Source organism: Eleutherodactylus coqui, chromosome 6 (assembly GCF_035609145.1).
Source record: "Eleutherodactylus coqui strain aEleCoq1 chromosome 6, aEleCoq1.hap1, whole genome shotgun sequence".
NCBI lineage: Eukaryota > Metazoa > Chordata > Amphibia > Anura > Eleutherodactylidae > Eleutherodactylus > Eleutherodactylus coqui.
In genome coordinates, this window is record NC_089842.1 from 42,113,679 (window position 1) to 42,136,813 (window position 23,135).

At 45.0% G+C, this 23,135-nt stretch overlaps 1 protein-coding gene across 1 annotated transcript in view; it reads left to right on the forward strand.

Moving 5' to 3' along the window:
* Positions 1–22,857, forward strand: part of CRTAM (cytotoxic and regulatory T cell molecule) — a 33,609-nt gene extending 10,752 nt beyond the window's left edge. Inside the window, exons 5-13 of the mRNA XM_066572669.1 lie at positions 448–606; positions 1,698–1,748; positions 11,103–11,186; positions 12,506–12,583; positions 12,664–12,732; positions 14,076–14,168; positions 14,343–14,474; positions 18,357–18,461; positions 22,687–22,857. Coding sequence (XP_066428766.1) covers positions 448–606; positions 1,698–1,748; positions 11,103–11,186; positions 12,506–12,583; positions 12,664–12,732; positions 14,076–14,168; positions 14,343–14,474; positions 18,357–18,461; positions 22,687–22,742 — 827 coding nt within the window. The 3' untranslated portion in view covers positions 22,743–22,857. The remainder of the gene's footprint in view (positions 1–447; positions 607–1,697; positions 1,749–11,102; positions 11,187–12,505; positions 12,584–12,663; positions 12,733–14,075; positions 14,169–14,342; positions 14,475–18,356; positions 18,462–22,686) is intronic.
* Positions 22,858–23,135: the final 278 nt, after the last annotated feature.

The window sequence follows — 23,135 nt, forward strand, 5'->3', positions numbered from 1 at the left end:
GAAGTAATAATGCAAAGTGAGCCATTATGAGTGGGAAGACTAATGTAATTATTTCTCTTTTCTTGTATTATGTACTATGAAGTGGATTTTCTTGGTTTAGTAGACTTTGGGCATTGAGGGAAGTTCTGGCAGCTTTTCCTCCTTTCTTCAGTTTAAACATGACAAGCGGTGCCACTGCCGTCCATACGCGTGAGCGCTGATCGCGGCTGTTGTCGGCAGGTGTCAGCTGTGAGAAACAATGGGCCCATGCATTGTACGGAGCTGGATTGGCTCCTGGTACACCTCCATATAAAACCCCGAACCTCAATGACATCATGGGGTTCAACCTGTCTACACTGATTTGCACCAAAAAAAGACACAACTAACACCGGACTTTTCTCCCAACACCAGTAATTAATGTTCCCCAGCATCTCCAGGTCTCTCATTGGTTTCTCCTGTGTTTTGAAGGTCATCACAAACGCAAGCTAGAGAGTGACGGGCGGTGCACAGCCATCAGCAGCCTAAAAGTCAGCGCGGTGTCACATACATCAAGAGCCACATGTGTCGTGAGGCACAAGACTCTGAAGCCAGGAAACCTCACAGCCTCATACAGCTTCCATACATTACGTAAGTGATGGACAGGCACGGAATGTACAGAATACTGGGGGATGGGCAATGACGGCATATAGTGCCTACAGCACAAATATCTGTGCCGACCACAATCCATTGATTTGGAAAATATACAGCGTGGCAGATTTACTATTGAAAATCCAACAGTTTTGTGGGGCACAATGTGCCAGAAAACTGTTGAACACTCTTTACGTTACATTTACTCTGTACTTCAGACACTTTTTACAACTTCTCTGACAACTTACTTAAATTGTCTGCCAAAATTTGCACTAAATTTTTGCTAATTTCTGGCTTAAACTAAGCCAATAGTTTTTAAAGACCTCCCACTTACATCTGACTTTGTCATTGGTGCCAATGTGCACCATGACTGCTGTGTCCTCACCAGCCCCTCCCAGTAATATGTGAATCTGATCCAGGACTCTATAAGTGGAACTCGAGTGCCAGGAAGAAAACACACTGGGGCAGATTTGCAATTGAAAATTTGCCACTCTTACAAGGTTTGCACCACATTTATAATGTGTTTTTGGACACTTTTTACAACTTGTCCAACAAACACAACTCCAAACACCAGCTCACTGCATGCACAGACAGGGTCAGGTACACCGGGAAGAGCAATAGTAACAAAGTCTCGAGCACGTCCGTGGATTCCAACCTAAAAACAGTGTTTTATTTAAATTTCATGGATAAAATTATTTTCCAAAATTGCGCTTCTATGTTTCGGACAGGGTTTTTATTCAGAGCATATTCTTTTACAGAATGATATTCGCTATGAGACAGAGCAGGGAATAAAAAAAAGAAACAAGTCCGGCTGCGCATGACTGTGAGTGTGAGATACGTTGTCATGCACAATGCACTCATGGCGTACGCAGCAATGGCCAGCTCAACAGGCTGGTAAAACGCTACGTGATCCAGGCAGCGTTTTACGCATACAGCCGTGGTAATGGGGTCTTATAAATATCGTTGAGTTCCTCTTCTAATTTTAGGATCCTTCCTGCTGTTTGTAGTGACATCTGTTTTTTCTTCCCGTTATTTTCTTGTCTTCTACCGATCTGATCCTAGTTAGCATTTTTTACAATTTATTATTGCAGCAGCAGTCACAGCGTCACAGATCACTGAAGACACTCATCACCATCCTTCAGGTAAGGAGCTATCTAGTTGTAAACTGGTGATGACCTATCCTTTGCATGACAGAAGTCCGTTTGCAAGCACTTTTCTGGGCCGCTGTGCTCATATACTAAACCGATTTCTGCAGGATGAAGGCAGCTCCGTTCTTACTGTAGTGGGCAGGCTTGGTATTGCGGCCAAGTTCCTATTGAAATGAATGCTTGTAACACCAAACCTGGGCTCTACAGTTGACACGGGACCAGATATAGGGGGCTGGTCGACAGGAGTCCTGGGCAGGGTTTGTGTGTTGACGTTATTAAGGGTGCAGGACATGTTGGTAAGTCATGTGTCCCTCAGATCTACGTCAGGGGGTGTGCCTATGAGTGACGGCGCTACAAATCAGGATTAGATTACATCTCGCATGCAGTTATTTATCTCTAGGTGTCCATCCTCTGGCTTAGAGGAGGTATTAAGTTGTTGTATAATCAATTACCAATGAGTGATTACACCTACTTAGTGTTATCTGCACGTCTCTGGCATTGACGTAAGAGGGCATGGCTTAAATAAGCAGCGCCTTCCCCTCCATTGGAACTCCTACTCCTCACAGGCGCTGATTGACTCGTTGGGGTGGGCTTGTCGCTTGTGGGGAGACACAGCTAATTGATGTTCTGCAGGAGTTGTTTATGTGGATAGAAGCTTCTAGGTTTCCAAGGCGACGGGCCCCCATTGGACGTTCCTCCAGAGGCGGCTGGCTTGCTAATGCCATGGAATACCCACTTTTGGGGCTGGACTAAGCATAGTCTGGGCTATTTAAAACTGGAGTGACTCCAGTTCTGGTATACAGTCGCCACTCCACAATCTTGGCTGGCGGTCTTGCTACTCACTCTTTCTATCACCTATCGTGCATCATAGTAGGGGATTGTACCCTTTTTCTTAGGAGTTTAGATTAGAATTCTGGGTTCCTCTGCTTAGACTATGGTAGGGATCCAGTAATAGTGGTTGCTTTACTATTGTCGATTAGGGCATAGAGCATTAGAGCATTTGCTTTTTTCTCAGCCTAGATGTAGCTGTTGCTTCTTATTGAGGGTCATTATACCTTCTGTTATCATGGCTTATCTTGGCATGGTCCAAGGGCATTACTTTGTAGGGGTTCTCTATATCTCAGACACCCTCCTCTTATGACATTAAACCTTATGGTTCCTGATGAGTTGTAGGTCCAACTGAAACACGTCGAACCACCTTGAACCTCCTCATTTGTTTGCATGGTCGGATCCCTTCTAGGAGTCTTTGACCATGCTTTTGAATTCTGATACACTGTTTAGAGTTCTATCAATCTTCTTTTGCTCTGACAGGTGAAATATGTTGTTCGGCTACTCCAGCTGGGTCAATCCACCAAATGGGCAACTCCAACATCAGTCATAGCTCCAGGTTTTTCCTGGGCTCTAGAATCACTGCCTAAAGGGTTCATCTCTGTTAAATCAGACACCGTCCCGCTCCGTACTAGAGGTTACATTTTAGTGTGGGAGTGACTGATTAGGCAACCAGGACCGTATCCTTAGGGGTCTCTGGTTGTTTTTGTTATTATTACCCTCATATTATAGGAGGTGTACGACCGTCACTCCCATCTTTCTGCATATCTTTTCTTTTTTCTGGAAGGACTGCATTGTACGGTCCGCCTTGATCCACAATTGTGGTATCTTGTTTGTTTTGTTCGTCTTGTTAGTCCTTAGCCCACAGTTTTTAGATAAACATGAATAAAGGTTGAGTTTTAGGGCAATTTTTCAGTGAATGAGCACTACAGTTAAGGCGGCGTCACACACGAATATGCGCAATTGCGCACGCTTCGGTGCATTGTAGTTGCACTATGAACAAGGTAGGTTTGTGAGCTTATCAACACATATTAATGTACAGGGCATCTTTATTTGCACAAGCAGAGGAACACGTCCTGATTTAAATGCCTATTGAGGTCCAGATGTGTTAATTTTCTCACTGAATTCACTGTGTATTACGTGTGCATTTGTGCACCCCCCATATTCTTCAATAGGGACATTTGGTACACAAATGTGCACAAAATACAGCATGTTCTACTTTTTTAGACGCACAAGAAAATAAGATTTGTATGAACCTATTGAAATCAATAGGTTCTTTTCTCTGTGCGTGCATATACGCCCATGTGAAGGAGCTCTTAGAACAGAGCGGCCTGCAGAAGCCAGCCCGGCAAACAACTGATCAGCAGGGGTCCCGCCTGACAGACCCCAGCCAATCTACTATTGTTGACCCATCTTATGGATAGGCCATCATTAGCTTACAGCTGGCCAATCCCTTTAACGCTCACTTACAACATTTCAATGCTTTAAAGTTGCACAAAGAGATCTGCAACTTTGTAGACCCTTTTCTTTCAATATCTTGCTCTGTATTGGAGTACGAGTGTATTTTGTCTGTGCACTGGGGTGGCCTCACTCAAGTGCTTCTACAATGCAAAATGTGTGTGCGACGAATACGCAGTGAATAGAACCCATTGAATTAAATAGGTTCCTTCACGTGTTTTTCATGCGCACATTTCGAGTTTGGGGAAAAAAACACGGTATGCTCTATTTTGGTGTGCAATTGCGTACAGAAGGCCCACGACTGCGCCTACTGAGTTAGCTGACCTGCTTACTAAGTAGGCTGCCCCGCCTACTCGAACATGGCGCTGCCGAGACCAGCAGTCCCCAAAGCGCAAAAAAGTTCAGTAAAATGCACCAATATGTGCCCAATAGCCCCCGATCTGCATCCTGCATAGCATATATACATCTTGCGATAGCGAGTGTACATGCGCTTACGCTCGTTATTGGATGCCCTTCGGCTTTATTCACACAAGTGTTTCTAGACGTCTTTTCCTGCCGGCCGAAAAAACACGACCATCTGAGGCATTGGATTCCTCTATGCAGGCATTAGAAGTCATTTCGAGGATTTATGCCGAGCGAGGGGTTTTTTCGCTAATACGTCGCACATGGCCGTGTGAATGGACGAGAAAATGCCAATTAAGCTCGGGACTTGAACGTGTTTTTCCTTCATTCACGCGATTTAACGGCGCGTGCGTGGGCAACCGTAAAAATGCACACGCTTGTATGAAGGAGCCCTCACACACATATTTTTTGCACGCTTAATACTCAGTGCTGAAACTCCAGAGCTATTCAAACACGTGCCTAAAAAAAATCACAGCATGTCTTATTTCGGTCCGTGTTACGCTAATTTCAGAGCTTTGGTGTTATCGGAGAGCAGGTGAAGTGATACAATTAGTGCTTGATTGTTAGATCTCATAGAGTAGAGCTAAACTGCTGCTTTGGATGTGACTGGAGTAAAGAATCTGCAAAATTACTCAACATTTTCTGTATATTTAAAGGAAATCAGGTTCTCTAAGCCGTCCAGGCTGCAGGGCATAGTGATGGACGCCCTGATTTCAGCAATCTGTCACTTATACCGATCGGTTTAGTGGTTTTGCAAATCTTACTTTTGACCCTTTGCAGGGACAGACTGAAGATGAGTCCAATGAAAGCTCATACGGTATATGTTCCTATACGCACGCTCCCCAGATGCTGATTAGCCGTCCTCTCCATGTGCACAATAAGGTCTAATTCTACCCTGATTACAATGTATAGCTACTTCTTCCAGCATTGTCATTTTCAGATTAGGGGAGAGGAACTCATGTGACTCTTTCCCTTCACTAGCGCCCTCTGTGGAGTTATGTCTTTGGCCGGATTCACACGGGCGTATTTGCACATTAAATTTTTTGCAAGAGCGATACACAGAAAATAGAACCCATTGATTTCAATTGATTCGTTGACAAGTACAGTTGCACACAAAAATACGCAACTTTCATTCTAAAAAAACTCATTGCAAAAATGAGCGCAAATACGCTTACTTTAGTGTGAAGTCGACCGTAGCTTCTATTATGACCACCAGATGGCAGTGTATAGTCAGGAGAAAACAGCCCAATATTTTGTATAGAAAGCAGCGAACATCACTTTGTCTGGATAAAGACGACGATTAATTATACAACAAATCTGGAATTCTACAGAACTGATTAATCTTGTATTAAATAGCTTATAATGACCAACTATTACATATTGTGGGTTCTTGTGATAACTGGTTCTCCAAGACAGTATCACACATGATACTTGGATACATCGCTGCAGAAGATAGTATCACACATACTTCAGCACACTATAAAGTATCACGCATGATTAGGCAGTACTACTTATGACAGACTTAGCTACGCTTAACCAGCAGCACATATGATAGGCTTAGATACATCACTGCAGCAGTTATTACAGAGTAGTTAAAATTCCAATTCAGGTGATATGAAGCCAAAAATGTAATAATTGATTAGCAGTGAGCAATCTATGAGGAATTAGCCTTTAATGACTGGATACGTTGGCGGTCACGTTCAAGTATTGCGACGATTGCCAACGGGCTTCGCATTCCCTGCACTCCTGGGTCACAATGGGTTAATGTATATTGAATGCAGTTCTGTGGCCTGGCTGAACCCCCTGTCATTTGGCTCTTGGAGTCAGGAGGGAGCTGCAGACATATCAGCGGTCAGAGCAGGGAGCCGGGTACAGCATTAGTGATAATGGTATTGGCATCACAGTCAACTCGTACATTTATAGAGTGAAATTGCTTTCATTTTCTGCAAATGTGCTTAATCCCAGCTGGTGGGGCCCAAACCACCTGGAAGCAATCAATGGCAGAACGAGAGCTGAACACCTAGCTCTTGCGCTCAACCCAACCCGCTCCACGCCACTTAAATCAATAGCAAAAGAGCGCTTAGTGCCTGCAAAAAAAACACAATATATTTGGCATTTCAGATTGACCAATTTATGCATTAAAAAAAAAAATCCCCCAAGATGCCGGTTACACTCTGGGTAAGAGAAGCCACTTACAATAAGGAGGTTTTAGGCCCCCTTCAGATGGGCAAATGTGCGTGCACAGTATGCAGAGAATAGAACCCACTGATTTCAATGCGTTCGTTCACATGTGCGTACTTTCCTGCGCATTTCAGTCATGTGCAGATACGTATATTCTGATGTGAAGGGGGTCTTATTAAAATCCCAGCAAACTGCTCCCCTGGAACTAAATGTAGGGAAATTTTAGATTATCAATAATGATGCAGGCAACAAATGGAAAAAAAGCAGATTTACTATACAGTAGTGATTGAGGTATGATGAAGAGGCCTGGTGATAATGGCCGTGGAGGTATGATGAAGAGGCCCGGTGGTAAAGGCTGTGGAGGTACAATGAAGAGGCCTGGTGATAGTGGCCATGGAGCTACGATGAAGAGGCCTGGTGATAATGGCCATAGAGGTACGATGAAGAGGCCTGGTGATAATGGCCATAGAGGTACGATGAAGAGGCCTGGTGATAGTGGCCATGGAGCTACGATGAAGAGGCCTGGTGATAGCGGCCATGGAGCTACGATGAAGAGGCCTGGTGATAGTGGCCATGGAGCTACGATGAAGAGGCCTGGTGATAGTGGCCATGGAGCTACGATGAAGAGGCCTGGTGATAATGGCCATAGAGGTACGATGAAGAGGCCTGGTGATAGCGGCCGTGGAGCTACAATGAAGAGGCGTGGTGATAGCGGCCGTGAAGGTATGATGAAGAGGTCTGGTGATAGCGGCCATGGAGGTACGATGAGGAGGCGGGGTGATAGCAGCCATGGAGGTACGGTTAGAGATGAGCGAGCACGCTCGGTAAGGTGAGTTGCTCAAGCGAGCCTCACTCCTCTCGAGTAACTGCCTTCTCCTCCGAGCTTGCCCGGGGGGACAGTGGGGGGGGGGGGGGGGGGAGAGAAAGAGAGAGATCTCTCTCACTCTTCCCCCCTGCTCCCTTTTGCTCTCCCCTGCTGCCCCCCGAGCACGCTTGGAGGAGAAGGTAGTTACTCCAGATGAGCAAGGCTCGCTCGAGTAACTCACCTTACCGAATGTGCTCGCTCACCTCTAGCTACGATGAAGAGGCGTAGTGATAGCAGCCATGGAGGTACGACGAGAGACCTGGTAATAGCAGCCTTGGAGGTACGATGAAGAGACCTGGTAATAGCAGCCTTGGAGGTACGATGGAGAGACCTGGTATAGCAGCCTTGGAGGTATGATGAAGAGGCCTGGTGATAGCGGCCATGGAGGTACGATGGAGAGACCTGGTATAGCAGCCTTGGAGGTATGATGAAGAGGCCTGGTGATAGCAGCCTTGGAGGTACGATGGAGAGACCTGGTATAGCAGCCTTGGAGGTATGATGAAGAGGCCTGGTGATAGCGGCCATGGAGGTACGATGAAGAGTTCTGGCAACAGCCGCCATGGAACTGTGATGAAGAGGCGTGGTGATAGCGGCCATGGAGGTACGATAAAGAGACCTGGTGATAGCAGCCTTGGAGGTACGATGAAGAGGCCTGGTGATAGCCGCCATGGAACTATGATGAAGAGGCGTGGTGATAGCCACCATGGAACTATGATGAAGAGGCCTGGTGATAGCCACCATGGAACTATGATGAAGAGGCCTGGTGATAGCCACCATGGAACTATGATGAAGAGGCGTGGTGATAGCGGCCGTGGAGGTACAATGAAGAGGCCTGGTGGTAGCAGCCATGGAGGTTCGATGAAGAGGCCCAGTGATAGCGTCCGTGAAGCTACGATGAAAAGGCCTGGTGATAATGGACAACAATCAGCATCGGTGGCAGAATTTTCATTTTCTGTGTAAGGTTGAACCAAAATCGATAACAATTGTGCATTGAAGTCAATGAGAATAGCAAGCAATGATCAGCAACAAAACACGTTAGAGGATAGAAAATATAGCCGATCCTAGAAACCATTCTGATTCCAAATACTTTGGGGGAAATGCATCCAGACAAATGTTCCTAAGGTATTGCAAATGCTGTGGGCCTTAGGATGCCACGCCCCCTACTGCCAAGCCCCACCTATTAAAAAAATATTTAAAGGAGGTGGCATAGAACTTCATAAAATAGCAATTATTGGCACAAAAAACAGTTTCCCCCAAATTATTTTTTTTTACAGATATATTCTGGCGCAAGCAAGATAATAAATATGTCTTTAAAATGTCATCCAAATAAATGTAACACCCAGATGCTGCACAGCGGAAGAAAAACAGAAACGCTAAATGTCAACCTATTCTTAAAGTGACCTTGTCAGGAGACTGGTGCACTCTAAACAGGGGCTTCTCTCAGAGATAACCCAGTGGCTTTTGAGAGCGCCTCCAGTGGTCAGCTACTTCGACCAAAGTATACACTATCCTACCAAAAGAAATTGGACAGCTGGGCTAAAATGAGAAGTAGTTTTTATTTCCAAGTGTTAATACTTAGTGGGTCTCCTTTGGCCCTAATGACATCGGATATCTCCTTGGCATACTTTCTACTAACAAAGGCAAACAAAGGCTGGACAGACATCTGTCTGGGATGATTTAGTGAATCCTTCACTGAGCAGGGGGTTGGACCTGATGACCCTGGAGGTCCCTTCCAACTCTACAAGTCTGAGTCTACTAACGTCTAATACAGCTGGTATTTCCCTCCATTCATCCTGCAAATAATCTGGCAAGTTTATTTTAGAGAAGATGGATGTTGTTCATATTTCCTGACCCGATGTTCCAGTTTGTCCCAGAGATGTTCAGTTGGGTTCAGGTCGGGACTTTGCAGCCAGTCCAATTCTGGAACATTCCTATTACCTCAATCCAAGATAAAAGAGCGTTGGATTTGTGACAAGCCACCTTGTCTTGTTGGACATCTTGCTGACCATTCCCAGAGAATTGCCACATTGTTGTCAGGCAGGAAGATGCAAAAAGAAATAAGAGTGGAACTACCTGAATGAGTATGGGATTTGGATAAAAAATAGGTAGAGGAACGTGCAGAAGATGTGATTCTTCTCTCTCATTGAGATGTTGGGTTGTGGAAAAAACCTAGTTGTTTGGGTGCAGCCAACCCTATGATCGTCGCACTGGCAGGTGGGACTATTCTGATGGGTTAGTGAAGAGAAAAATGTGATGGGTGTAGGTGCAGCTGACTGAAATATAAAGTTCAATACAAGAAGTTAGCTCAGCTTCGCCGTCTTATCTTAGACCAGCATAAAAAGACGCGTTTCGGGGCACAAAGGTTCCAGCCAACACATTTCGGTGTTTGCCATACTTGTTCTTTCTCCTCCTCCTGTACTTTCCGGATATTTAACCACCATAATATTCTCTTTTGCATTTACTCAGAGAGCTTCAAGTTCAATTAAATTAATTTGTCATAAAACAGAATCCGCCTTTCATGTGCCTCACCTTTAATATGCGCTAGACAGGGACTTGAATGCGTCTAGACCGGGCAGATAAAAGAGCCTCGCTCCCGACGACAGCCCACAAACGGCTGATTGCATTTAGTAATTGCTCGATTGAAACAAATAATTAGTAAATTAATTGAAAGTCATTTTGGCGGATCATAGAGCGGCACGCTGCGAGCATTACGTTAGAACAGCAGGAATTATTGCCGGCGAGGACTCGGCTGATACTGCAGCAGAGACACAAATGTGATAACTAAGTATTATTAGACACGTCTGCCATGTTACAGCGCGCAGCTAAATCTAAACTCGCCAAATATTCGCATAACTTCCTTGTACCCATTAGGGACCGTTCACACAGGACCGAATTAGTCACAATGTTATCCTTATGGCGCTTGAATTCCGCAACTGTTAGAATCCGCACGTCTTTACTTCAAAACCGCAAGTTTAAATTTGGCAGTATAGAAGCTTTCTGTCGTGGTGTTAAGGACGTCCTGCGAAATTGCCAGTCACATGCAGAGCTGCAATCACAATTCTGCCAGCTAAGCTGGTTTTCTAGCATTCTCTGCTTGTTCAGTGTCTGCGCAGAGCTTAATCTTCTGATGTGCATTCTGAACAATCTGTTGTAGGAAACATTTACTTCACCCCTCTGCATTATCAGACATAGCTAAGCTGAGGAAGGTATCTCAGTTTAAGGAAGTGTCTTGCGACAGGCTTGCTGATGGTTTCCATTACAAACTAGGCAATATTATGGGACCAAGGAAATTCTAACTACTGTGAGTAGATGAAACTTTGTGATATATGTCATTAGTGGACAATGTTATCTTCCTCACCCCCAAGCAGCCTGTGGAGTTCCTTGCCTGCCGGATCTCTGTAGATATTCAGAACCTCCTTAGTCGACAAAAATATCCATCTAGTGTAATACAGTAAATTCAGGAAAAAAACAGCACCGCAAAGAAAAAAACCCAAATCTGCAGATTACAACATTTACACATTTACAGCTGCAGGAGAGGGATTAGATTTTAATGATCGGCAAATGCTGTAATCATTCGTTACATGTTAAATATTCATGTAATTGTTGTATTGTAGATGCTGCAACAACAACTGCGTCTACAGAGAAATACACACCAGATGTGAAGACGTCTGGAAGAAAGAGAGAAGATGAAACCAGAGGTGATGTAATAGCATTAAGTTAACCATCAGAATGTGATTACTATGAACCTATCCTCCTGCCCCCTCCTCTAGCTATTCTTCTTCTGCTTCTGCTCTTTCTCCACTCTTCCTGCTCCTATTTTCTCTTTCTGCTCTTCCTCCTCTCCTCTTGCACCTCCTCCTTCTCTCCTTCTGCTCCCCCTCACCTTTTGCTCTTCCTTTTACGATTCTGTTCATCCTCCTCTACTTCTGTTCTTTCTCTTCTTCTTCTGCTCGTCCTTTTCTCCAACTCTTCCTCCTCTGTTCCTGCTCCTCTTTTACTTCTGCTCTTCCTCTCTTCTTGTTCCTTCTCTGCATTTCTATCACCTCTCCTCTTGCTTTTCTTCTCCTCCTTCTGCTCTTTCTTCACTCCCCCTGCTCTTATTTTCTCTTTCTACTCTTCCTCCTCTCTTCTTACTCCTCCTCACCTTCTGCTCTTTATCCTTTCCTCCTACACTTGCTCCTCTCCTCCTGCTCATCCTCTTCTCTTCTTTTTCTGCTCCTTCTCTGCTGTACATCCACCATCTCTCCTCTTGCACCTCCTCCTTCTCTCCTTCTGCTCTTCCTTTTGCCATTCTGTTCATCCTCCTCTACTTCTGCTGTTTCTCTTCTCCTTCTGCTTATCCTCCTCTTCTTCAACTCTTCCTGCTCCTCTATTACTTCTGCTCTCCTTGCTCCTTCTCTTCATTTCCATCACCTCTCCTCTAGCTATTCTTCTTCTCCTTCTGCTCCTTCTCCACTCCTCCTGCTCTTATTTTCTCTTTCTTCTCCTTCTCTGCTGTACATCCATCATCTCTCCTCTTGCACTTTTCCTCTCTTCTTCACCTTCTGCTCTTCCTCTTTTCCTCCTTCTCTTCTCCTCTGCTGTACATCTACATCTCTCCTCTTGCTCCTTTTCCTCTTCCACTGGCTGCTCTTCCTTTTCTTCTTCATCCTCTTATTTCACACATGATCTCCTTCTCCTACTTCCTCCTCACATCTTCCTCCAGGACCTCTCAGGGGCCTTTCCACTCTTCTACCATGAACTCTCTCCTGCAATTTAAACCTGAACATCCAACATTAGCAGACATTATATCCTAGATTTCAATCGCTCCTCATAGTAATAATCTCACCGGACTCCCAAGTATCCCTCATGAATGTATCCTTTCCAGGTGTGCTTCTTCTTGTTCATCTGCAGGCTCTCTATGGGCCTTGTTTACTTCTACTCTATCTTCTTACTGATATCTTCGGCTTCAAAGTTTGCTTGTGTTTATTACTTTTAAAAAAATATTTAATAGTTTTTGCTATTTTTATTTTTTTAGCAGAAGGACCATCCATGTCAACTCCAGATACAACTGATGTAAACCCAACAAGTGGAACCAATAAAGCTTCATCCATCGGTAAAATAACTTCATTGATGGAGGATTTTCTGACATTTACCGACAGTCACAATCTTATAACTTTATGTATCATTTTTTAGGAAACTTCACAGCTCCAAGAAACAAAGAGAGAAACACAACAGCCGGAGCTGATGGAATTGTAACCACAGGTAATGAATGTCCCCTTATACAGGACACAGCCCCCCTACACTGCGGACACAGAGGGGACTGGGTTTGAGAAGACATATTCGTCATCACCCTGATAATCCAGAGACTACAAAAACTATGGCCAATCAGATTAGTAACAGTCACATCAGCACAGAGTACTTCAGCAGTGATAGATCCAAAGGAAATTCATGTAAGGGCAGAGAAACATGAGCATATAGAAAAATACACTCGCTCCTGCGCAATGAGTGTACTTTGCACGCCTGCCTGTGCAAAACTGTGCGTATTTACGCAGGCACTATTTGCACATACCTCCACGTACGCATGTGCACATTGCACACCTGAAGTAGACCTCTACCGTTGCGACTGAAAAATTGCTCATGTAAATTAACCCATTGCAATTGCGCAGAATTTGTATGTTTTTCTCACGCATGTAAATTCGGCCTTGCTGTTAGTGAGGCCATATTTAGTATGTATTCACATGGGCGACAGTGAGTCGCGCCCAACATTCTCGGACCGCGACTCACATTCACAGTACGCAGAGACCCCATGCGTGAGCTGTGCAATTTGTACGTCTCGCACAAAAACTCCCACCACTTGCTTGCCCGTGTGAATGCACATTTAGGGTGACTACCCACTAGCGTTTTTTTCCCGCTGCAAATGCGCTGCGTTTTTTTTTCCAATTGTCAATGGGACTTTCTAATGTTAAAAAAGCAACGCACCAAAAACGCAAGTTGCGTAGTGAATTTCAGGTTTAAGGGCGGCTTCACATGAGCGTAAGTGCAAAAATGCTTACCGCAGCACAATGCATTTGCACATGAGCAAGGTTGGATGAGGTACATTTGTGTGCGTATCTGCACATATTACTGTACTTTTTGCGCACGCAGGGCCAGTTGACACGTGCGTGACACACCCTTTTCATGGATTAAAAGCCTAATTACCCTAATGAGATCTAGATGGGCTCTTTTACCTTGCGTTTTTGCGCACCTCTCATACGCAAAACACGCTTGTGGAAATGATCCCATTACAATCTGTGGGTTCTATTCTCCCGTTGTGTGCACAAATGCCCCGCAAAAACGGTTGTGCGAAGAAGCCCTAAGAGTGCGATATCAGTCCGAGTTTTTGGACCTTTATCGCACTTGTTCGTATAAATACAGCCTGAAGCAATGTGTTGATGTGAGGAGGGGAAACAAGTGGAGCCGGGTACCCAGCAGCACAGAGTATTTTAGGAGTAATTTTACTGATCTAGTGGGGAGCAGTGATCTGTTCGCTGGGGTGGGTGGGGGCTCAGATTTTTGCCATATGTTCTCCATATTAGTTCTTGTTTTAAAGACTGCTTTTTTTTTAGAAGCTGTGACATTTACTTCATTCTCTGAGAAAAACTCCTCACTGGTCACTGATGACACTACAACCAGAGCCTCTAATGACACCACAAACCACGGTAGGTGGCCTAAATGCCAGGGAGCGTAGGTTGGGGGAAATTTCAGTGACCTGCATGAAGTTCTGACCATGATAGGTCAGTTTTGCCATTGTGTAATAATGAAGTCTTAGAGGACTTCCCCTTCCCTCCTCCAGGTATCATGGGCACTGACACTTGTGTACCCTTGTTTTTTAGATGTATCTTCAGCAAGGAAGTCTTACCGTACCCTCATCCTGGTCCTGGTGTCCGCCATGCTTTGTGTCTTGCTGGTCATTGTGCACCTTCTCCTGTTAAAGCTCAGAAAGGCCCATTACTCCTGGAAGAAAGGTAAGAGACACCTGGAGCTGCAGCGTAGTACACATGTGACACTCATGGATCTCATAGCCCTTCTTAGGCCAGCGTCACACGAGCGTATGCGTATTTGCACAGCATTAGCATAGCGTTTGTATGGAACGAATGATGCTTTTTTGCGCACGCAGCTTTACTCTACATTTTTCAAGTGCATATGCACACGGCAATGAAAATACACACCGATTGAAATAGCTATTTAGTCTAATGAGTTCCAGATGTGTTCTTGTCCTGCGCAATTCCACAGCGTTTCACACATCTCCTAGCGTATTTTGCACGCATTTGCGCATCCCCATTGACTTCTATAGGGATTTGTGGTGCTTAAATGTGCAGGAAAATAGAGCATGCTGCGTTTTTATTTGCTCGATCGACATGTGCGTGTGAACGAACGCATTGAATCAATAGGTTCTCTTTTCTGCGTATCGTGCGTGCAAATTTTGCATGTGGAAATCTGCCCATATGACACCGGTCTTATTGTTAGGGGAACCTACAGCATGGGTATTAGCAATGATAGCAACAGCGCCATTAAAAAGTCGAACTTGAGATTGAGCCTTTGTCTGCCTGCACACGGATGATTGCCATATCAGACTGAGAAACCCGTCCCAATATTTCGTCCATCAGCGTGCGTTTTCATGCCGATGCAAGGCATTTTTCTGTCAATCACTTCAGTAAAGCAGAGATCCTCCAGCGCACCGTTCAGGATCAGCAAGTGTTTTCAAAGGGAAACCTCACATCACACTCATGTGCACATCGCATGCCGTATGATGTGTTTTACTGTCCCATTGGAAACATTGGCCGATGCAGTCGGAGGAATGTGAAAAGATAGAACACACAACGATTTGCCCCAACACCGCATCTCTCCGGTGTATGACCCCATTCAAAAGAATTTGGTTCATATTAATGCAAGATTTGTGTGTCACGAAATCCAAAAAACTCACACGAGATTCTCTGTACGTCAACCATAAAAGTCCATGGGCCATGATGTACCCCTATACATCTTTAATTTCATACTGCCACTATGGGGGCTTTTTCATATGAAATCCGAGAGCAATTAAATTGCTGCACATGTCATCGGATGCTGTATATCCGAAGTGTTCTGCACCGTACTGTACGACACGGCCGTAGTAAAGAACTGTAGGGACTATATAGACGAGGCCTTAAAGAGACCCTCTGATCCACGGGCAAAATTTTGTCCCATGATCAGAGGGGGGTTATATTACCTGCAGTTGGTCTTCTGTGCCGTGGTCTCTCTGATCCGACAATTTCGGCCAGCATTTTCAGTCATCTGAGATGGCTGCAGCTATCTTCTAACTACCTAATACACACTGCGTGCTGTTCTCTGATTGACCAGCGCTGATCACGTGAGAAGTGCTGGCCAATTAGAAACCAGGTAGGGTGCATCAATAGGCTTACACAACCAATGCGCTGTGAGGATTAGGTAGTTGGAAGATTGCGGCAACCATCATGGATTACCAAAAACAGGGCTTGGTGGATCAGAGGGACTACTGCACAGAAGACCAACCGACTATAATAAAAGTCTTGCTTCCAGTCCCTGGACAAAATATTGTCCTGAGACCAGAGCATTGCTTCTAGGGGCCTTCACACTTGCAATCACGATATCGCTGCATTTTTTTTTTTTTATGCTGTAATTGGTTTTATCTTATCCTGTGTAAATACAGATCCGTATTTGCCCAACAAAATAATACTAATGGATGCAAATACAGAGGTGAAAACAGAAAATAGTAGCGCATGCTGCATTTATAAAACATGGCCATGGGAATGGATACATATTTACACCATTACTGTATTTAGCTCCGTATTATAGTAAGATACAGACCAAATAAGGCGTAGAAATACACTTATGCAAGTGGTCTTAAAGGGTTGTGCCAAGATGACATATGAGCGTCACAAAGTGGGGTCCCCTAATTGCGGACCCTCCTCTGAAGACAGTTGGCAAGTAACAGTACTTTTAGCAGGACGACTGTCAGGCATTTAAGCGTCCGACAGTCTTACAGCGATCATCCCTCCTGTGCCTTCACACAGGAATGATAATCGCTCACTGAATAGAGTCGGAGCGCGCGGGAGATCTCTTCCTGACGCCGGCCTCCATTCAGAGTAAACAGGTAGTCGTTCACAGATGAAGGACTGCCTGTTAACATCGGCCTATAGTCGCTTGATTTGTAGGTGAGCTGCTCACTCGCCCTGTTGGTTCCCATCTTTACATGGGTCATTAGTTGTCCGTAATCGGTTCTTGTTGGTCTGTGTAAAATTACCTAAAACCAGCTTTCACCCTGATGGATTTTCTGCCGTCCTGTTATTACAGGATGGCCATTCCTGTGAATACAATGCTACATTTCGGGCTCCTTTACACGGGCATATTGGCGCATGTATTTGCGCACCAAATGTCCCTATAGAAGTCAATGGGAATTGCGCAAATGTACGCGCAATATGCAAGGAGATGCCTGATATGCTGCGTAATTCTGCTGGAAAAAAGAACACATCTGGAACCAATTGGTCATTTCAGGCGGTGAGTCTTGTTTGCCGCGTACAAATGAACATGCCCTGCGGACGGAAAAAGTACAGTGAAATACGCCACACAAAAAAAGCATTGTTTTTTTTGCAAAAATCCAGAGTTGAGGCGAGCGCAAACACACATACACTCCTGTGAACTAGCTCTTTCCCTACAATGTTTGTCGGGCTCGTCTGACTTCCCCTGGAAAAATCAGCTATTTGTTGGGGTGCCAAGAACAGGACTTGGGGCGATCAGCTGATCACCCTAACCCCACATTCTCAAAGGGGTTGTGTCTCATGGCAGAATCCCTTAAAAAAAGGCTTTCTCTTATAGTCCACATGTATCCTTATAAAATAAAGATGTAGGATGCCAGGAAGATTTATCAGTGGGATTATTTGATTATTAGTAATAATATTATTGTTTTTTCTATTATGATCATTAGAAAATAAAACAACTTTTAAAATGAATATATTAGTAACATTTTTCTATCTATCAATAAATATATAAATGTGAATATTAATGTTTGTTTTTAAAGATTTTTTTATTTTCTTAGGATCATAATATAAAAAATAATAATATTAACAATACCCAAATAATCCCCAGATGGTTAGATATCATTTTTTGTTATATTTTTACATTTTGATTAGTATTTGTATTTACTGTTTATTACTGTTTATTTACTGCTTGTTAACATGATTACAATCCACACTCTGTACAAATTGCTCCTGCATGACTGAGATCACTCAGCTGCACTAATTGTTATCTCCCAGCGCTGTCCGCCTCTTAGCGGTATCCCGTTAATATTCAAGGACGTATTTTCTGCCCTTTAATTTAAAACTTATGAACTGTCTCCTTGAGAATTGCTCATTTAAAGCCCCACCATATCTCGGGCTGAGGTGGAGTAATGAGCCATGTAGAGCAGCATCATCCAGCACCCGCTTCCACTAATGGGATTCTAATTAATTAATGGACGAGGCCTGTTTATATTTCCACCTTTTAAAGAACAAAACTTTCGATTTAATCCATCAACCCGACACAATCAGCAAATGAATCGAGTTTGTGGAAATGAATGAGACGTGAAGTCGGGGCTGCAGCTGGGAATTCTATGGCCTGGCTGCGTCTGTGCGGCGCGCTCTGCGCACACCTGCTGCTCGCCATTCTTTAGGCTGCTGTACACAATAGGTTGATGACAAGGTATCCCCGGCTCCGTGAATTACCCACAAGCTTTGTGGCCGGCAGGTTTTGTGGCCTTTTAGTGTCTATAACGAAGCCAAATGTTCTGTGATGAAGTTATGAACTTTACCGTAACTCGGTGACTTAGAGTCTCTTTTCTTGTATATGTTGTCCAGAAAATGAAGCATCGGATCAGACGCTGGAGAGCACGAAGTCCAGATCTAACAACGAGGAGACGTCAAGTCAGAACCGGAATGCCACCGCCGCCACCACTGTGCCAGGTCAGGAGCAAATTCTAGCTACTGGCGCCATATCTTTAGCATTAGAAAAGCAGAGACGTTCCACGTTGCGTTAACCACATATGGCCGCCACATGACTGCCGGTGGAAGGGCAGCATTACTAGCCGCCGCGGTTGAACAGGGTTCTGGCCGCATGCGGTTAACTTTGCATGGAAACCTAACTTAATTCCACTTTCATATGAGCGTACTTTTGCTCCTTATTTGGTCCGTGTTTTGCAGACCGTAATACAGAGTTAATGTAAATCTAGGTATCGGTTCACATGGCCGTATTTGTCATCACTATGTTTTAAAAACGCAGCATACTCTACTTTTGTCCATTTTTTGCGAGCTAAGCTCCCGCCCTCTCCCTTCACGGGAGGAGGTGGGATGGGATGGCGCTTAGCTGCGCCCCCGTCCTGCCCCCTCCCATTGCAAAGAACGAGCGGGGAGGAGAGGACAGGTGAGCTGAGGGAGGGAATTTATCAGCCACGCAGCCGCTGCCATGGGCTCCCATAGAAGTCCATGCAGCGGCCGACGTATTCCAGCCAAAAGATAGTTCCAGGACTATCTTTTGAGCCCGACGTTAAAACGCCCGGAGCTATATTGAGCTGGCCGGTCACTTTTATGTCTCAGGAATACAGCCATGTGATCTGATGCATTGGAATCCAATGCATCAGTTCACAGCGTATATCAGCCAGCCATTTTCACTGCGGCTGACACACTCGTGGGAAAGAAGCCTAAGGCCTCGTTCACACGAGCGCTGTTTTAGCACAGTATAGGCACGGGAAAAGATTACGGCTATACTGCACCAAAGATCGCGTTAACGGGTTAATTCCAGCTATTTAAATTAGCCCGTTCACACGATCCGTGGTGCGTGTTTTCTAGCTCCCATAGGAGCCTATGGAAAGCACGCGCCAAAGATAGGTCAGGTCCTATTTCTTCTCGCACCACGGACCTTAGATGCGAACTTTACAATCGCAAGTGCTATCTTTGATTGGTGCGACAATTTAGCATTTTCAAAATTCATTCATCTGAGCCGTTCTATAGGAAACCATTGGTTCTATTAAGATGCGATCTTTTCCCGAGCCAGTAATGCGCCAAAATAGAGAATTCATCATTTACATGTCTGATTAATAAAAATTAAAGGGGTTGTACCAAGAACAACTTTTAGCACCAAGCTACAGGGTAGGTGATAAAAGTCTGATCGGTGGAGGTCTTACTGCTCCTTGAGAACAGGGGTTTCGTGTCCCCCTTTTCTGCCACTGTTAGGCTTGTTGCAACACCCACAGTGATGTGCGATTGAGTGGAGCAGTGGTCACACATGTGCAGCACCACTCCATTCATTTCAATGGAGCTGACGGAAATGGCCAAAATGCTTAGCTATCTCTAGCAGTCCCACTGAAAATGAAGGGATCGTGCATGCGCCACCACCGCTTTAATCAATCTCTTCCTCACTATGGGGAGTGAAGAGGAGAGAGGTACTTGGAATCAGATGGGGGTCTGAGCAGTGAGTCCCCCACCGACCAGACTTTAGCACTTATCCTGTGCATAGGTGATAAAACATTTTCTTGGTAAAACCCCTTTAGTCATCATATCCTTAGATATTTCTACAACTTTCTAACATACTTTGTTTCAATTTCTCACTATTTTCAAGATCTCTGCTTGCTGTCAGTGGATAAGTATTTTTTTTTCCTCAAAGGCTAAACACCTATCCTTATGTAACACTTCTCACAGAGTGTTTGTTAGGCTGCTTTCACATAGGCGTTAGGGGTTCCGTTTTTCTACTCTGTTGGGGAAGCAGGAAAGGGGATTCCCCTGGCCTAACGGATCCGTCTTATGACGGAACCGAACAGCACTGAACAGACCCCATTGACCACAATGGCTGTCCATTCAGTTCCCGCTCAGCTGTCCAGCGATTTACCAGAAGTAAATGAGCTGCGTGCATCGCTATGTCTTCCGGTATTTTGTGACTGAAGGTTCCAGCACAGATATCAAACAACCCTCAGACTACATTGACACTGGGGAGAATCTCATGCGAGTTTTGTGCGTTGCGAGACGGTCAAATATGAGATTTATTCTTTTGCATGGACTTATTTAAGAGGAAATCCAGTCACATGTTTTATTTTTTGGCGTTCCCTCGGAATGCCTCGCCCATTGTTTTTAATGGCACCTTTAAAGACATCACATGGCACTCGCATGCTATGCAATGTGCGTACGAGTTCGATGCGGTTTCCCATTGAAATCAATGGGAAACACTTGCGATCCTCTGAAACGTGTGAAACACAAACCTTTCACAAAAGTGATGTGAGGCATTTTTGAATGAAAGACGCGTCGCATCCACGTGAAAAACGCACTTTGGCAAGCGCAAAGTGGGGCCAAGTTTGTTGGCCCAATATCCTGCTCACTTGTGTGAATTTAGCTTTAGGCCCAATGTCCACGGGCAGATGTGATCAAGCCGCCCAAAGGGAAGCATGGGCGTCCGCAAATAAATTAAAACATGTGCATTTGTTTTGCGGACCTTTTGGTCCGGAAAACAAATCGCAACATGCTCCATTTTAGTGCGGTTCCCACACGGACCTCTTGCATTGAAGTTAATGAAAGCTGTCCGATGTGCGGCCCGTCTGCAGCTGACACTGTGTGGCAAAGCAGGACATGTTTAAAAAAAAATCTGTGCTGCGCATGTCTGACGGCGAGCCTTGCGGACTATACACATTGCAGTAAACCCGGAAGCACAGAGGTCTGCAGGGGTGCCGCCGCCTGCTCGCACAGGTATGCAGGGTCCTCAGCTGCGGGTAGGGTCAGATTGCGCTGCAGGCTCCCGCATGCGGAATCCGACCTGCCCATGGACATGAGGCCTTATGCTGGATTCACACGGGTGTAGATCAGCTGGGGTTTCATGCCCGGCTGATATACTCTGCCCGGCTGATGTATTGGTTTACAATGCATCAGTGCACAGGGGTGTATTTCCACGGTGTAAAAGTGCCCTGCCGGCCAAGATAGTGCATTTCAGTCAGAACGCTTTTACGCCGCCGCCGGCTGCATAGGCTCCTATGAGAGCCTATGACAGCGGCCAGAGAAGGGAGGTATATGCGCCGGGCTCGGGCCATCTAAACCGGCGGGCACACGTAAAAACGCCAACAGCCGTGTGGATAAGCCTTTACAGTGTATTTAGTCTAGACAATCCTCTTTTAGCTAAACTCATCAGCAGCAAAAATTTCTACCCTGTGCTCATAATTTGTTACAATGTATCAGTGCAGGTAAAAAGTATCATTTTGACTCCAGTCTATTTGGGGTTGTCTATACTAAATGCATATATAGCAAACCTTAGGCCTCATTTACATGAGCGTTTTTACACGGCTAGATAAGCATCACCGATTTTTCATGCTGCGTCAAAAGATAGGTCTTGATTAGAGCTGAGCGAGCACGCTCGGTAAGGTCAATTACTTGAGTGAGCCTCGCTCATCTCAAGTAACTGCCTTCTCCTCTGAGCGTGCTTGGGAGGGCGGCGGGAGCGAGCGGCGGGGAGTAACAGGCGCGAGAGAGAGATCTCTCTCTCTCACTCTCCCCCCCCCCCCACGCGCTGCCCTCTGCTCTCCCCAATGCCCCCCCTTCAGAGGAGAAGGCAGCTACTCGAGATGAGCGAGGCTCCCATAGAGAGGGAGAGAGTTTACCTGCATCCAGCGCTCAGAAAAGAAGGCAGCTGGCTCTATTAAAGCAATAGAAGTTATTCCAAGGATTTCTGCCGACCAACGGAATTCCGCGGTGCAGCATATTTTCATGCAATGCGCCCTTGTGAATGGATGAGAAAACGCGAATTAATCTCGGGCTGAATTGCGGCTATCCCTCATTTTCTCCCATGAGTAAAAACGTATCGTCCGTGTGAATGAGGCTTTAGGTTGTAAGAAATATTAGGTCTGTACACACTTTCGGCCTCTGGATATAGGCAGGAACGTTTCCATTCCCTGACAACAAGCGCATATCTTAAAAATCGTGAGAAAATATTAGAAAGTTGGAGATTTTTCATTAAGCTCCTGTAAGTCTCTGCAGGCCTCCTCCGGTTTTATTTACTAGTAAACAATGTTTCTTGAGTTGAAGATTAAATACTTAGTGCAGCAACCAGTAATTAAGACAACATTTAAATAAAACGTAGAACTGCAGGGCGGCCATTGTGCCTCCAGCGCTGCTCCGCAAGGTAACTGATATCTGACGTCTGTGTCTTCCTCTGCAGTGAATGCCAAAGACAAAGTCCTTGGAATCCAGTATAACAGGAGGATGTCCAGGTGAGACGGCCAGGACCCTGCACCCCACCATGTGGAGACGAGCCTCTAATATGTACAGTTAATGTCTATTTTTTATATATGTTACATGTATGTAGTGATAATAAAGTATTTATATAGAACTTCATATGTGCGATTCATTGGGATTGGTGGGTTCTGAATATCTGACCTATTATGGGTTATGCTGGACATCAAAAATCAGCGATCAGCGAAAAGTGCACGACGGCCGCGCGTTCACATGGAAAGGAATAGGCTGCACGACGCACCATAAGACGTAGTAAATTCTGCACCAAAATCTACAGGCTACCTAATAATTTGTTTTCTTGTTCAGTTTATGATTGACGGATTGGCTCATATGAACAGGCAGCGGGCGTCAGGAACGATCCTCGGCCCCCTCCAC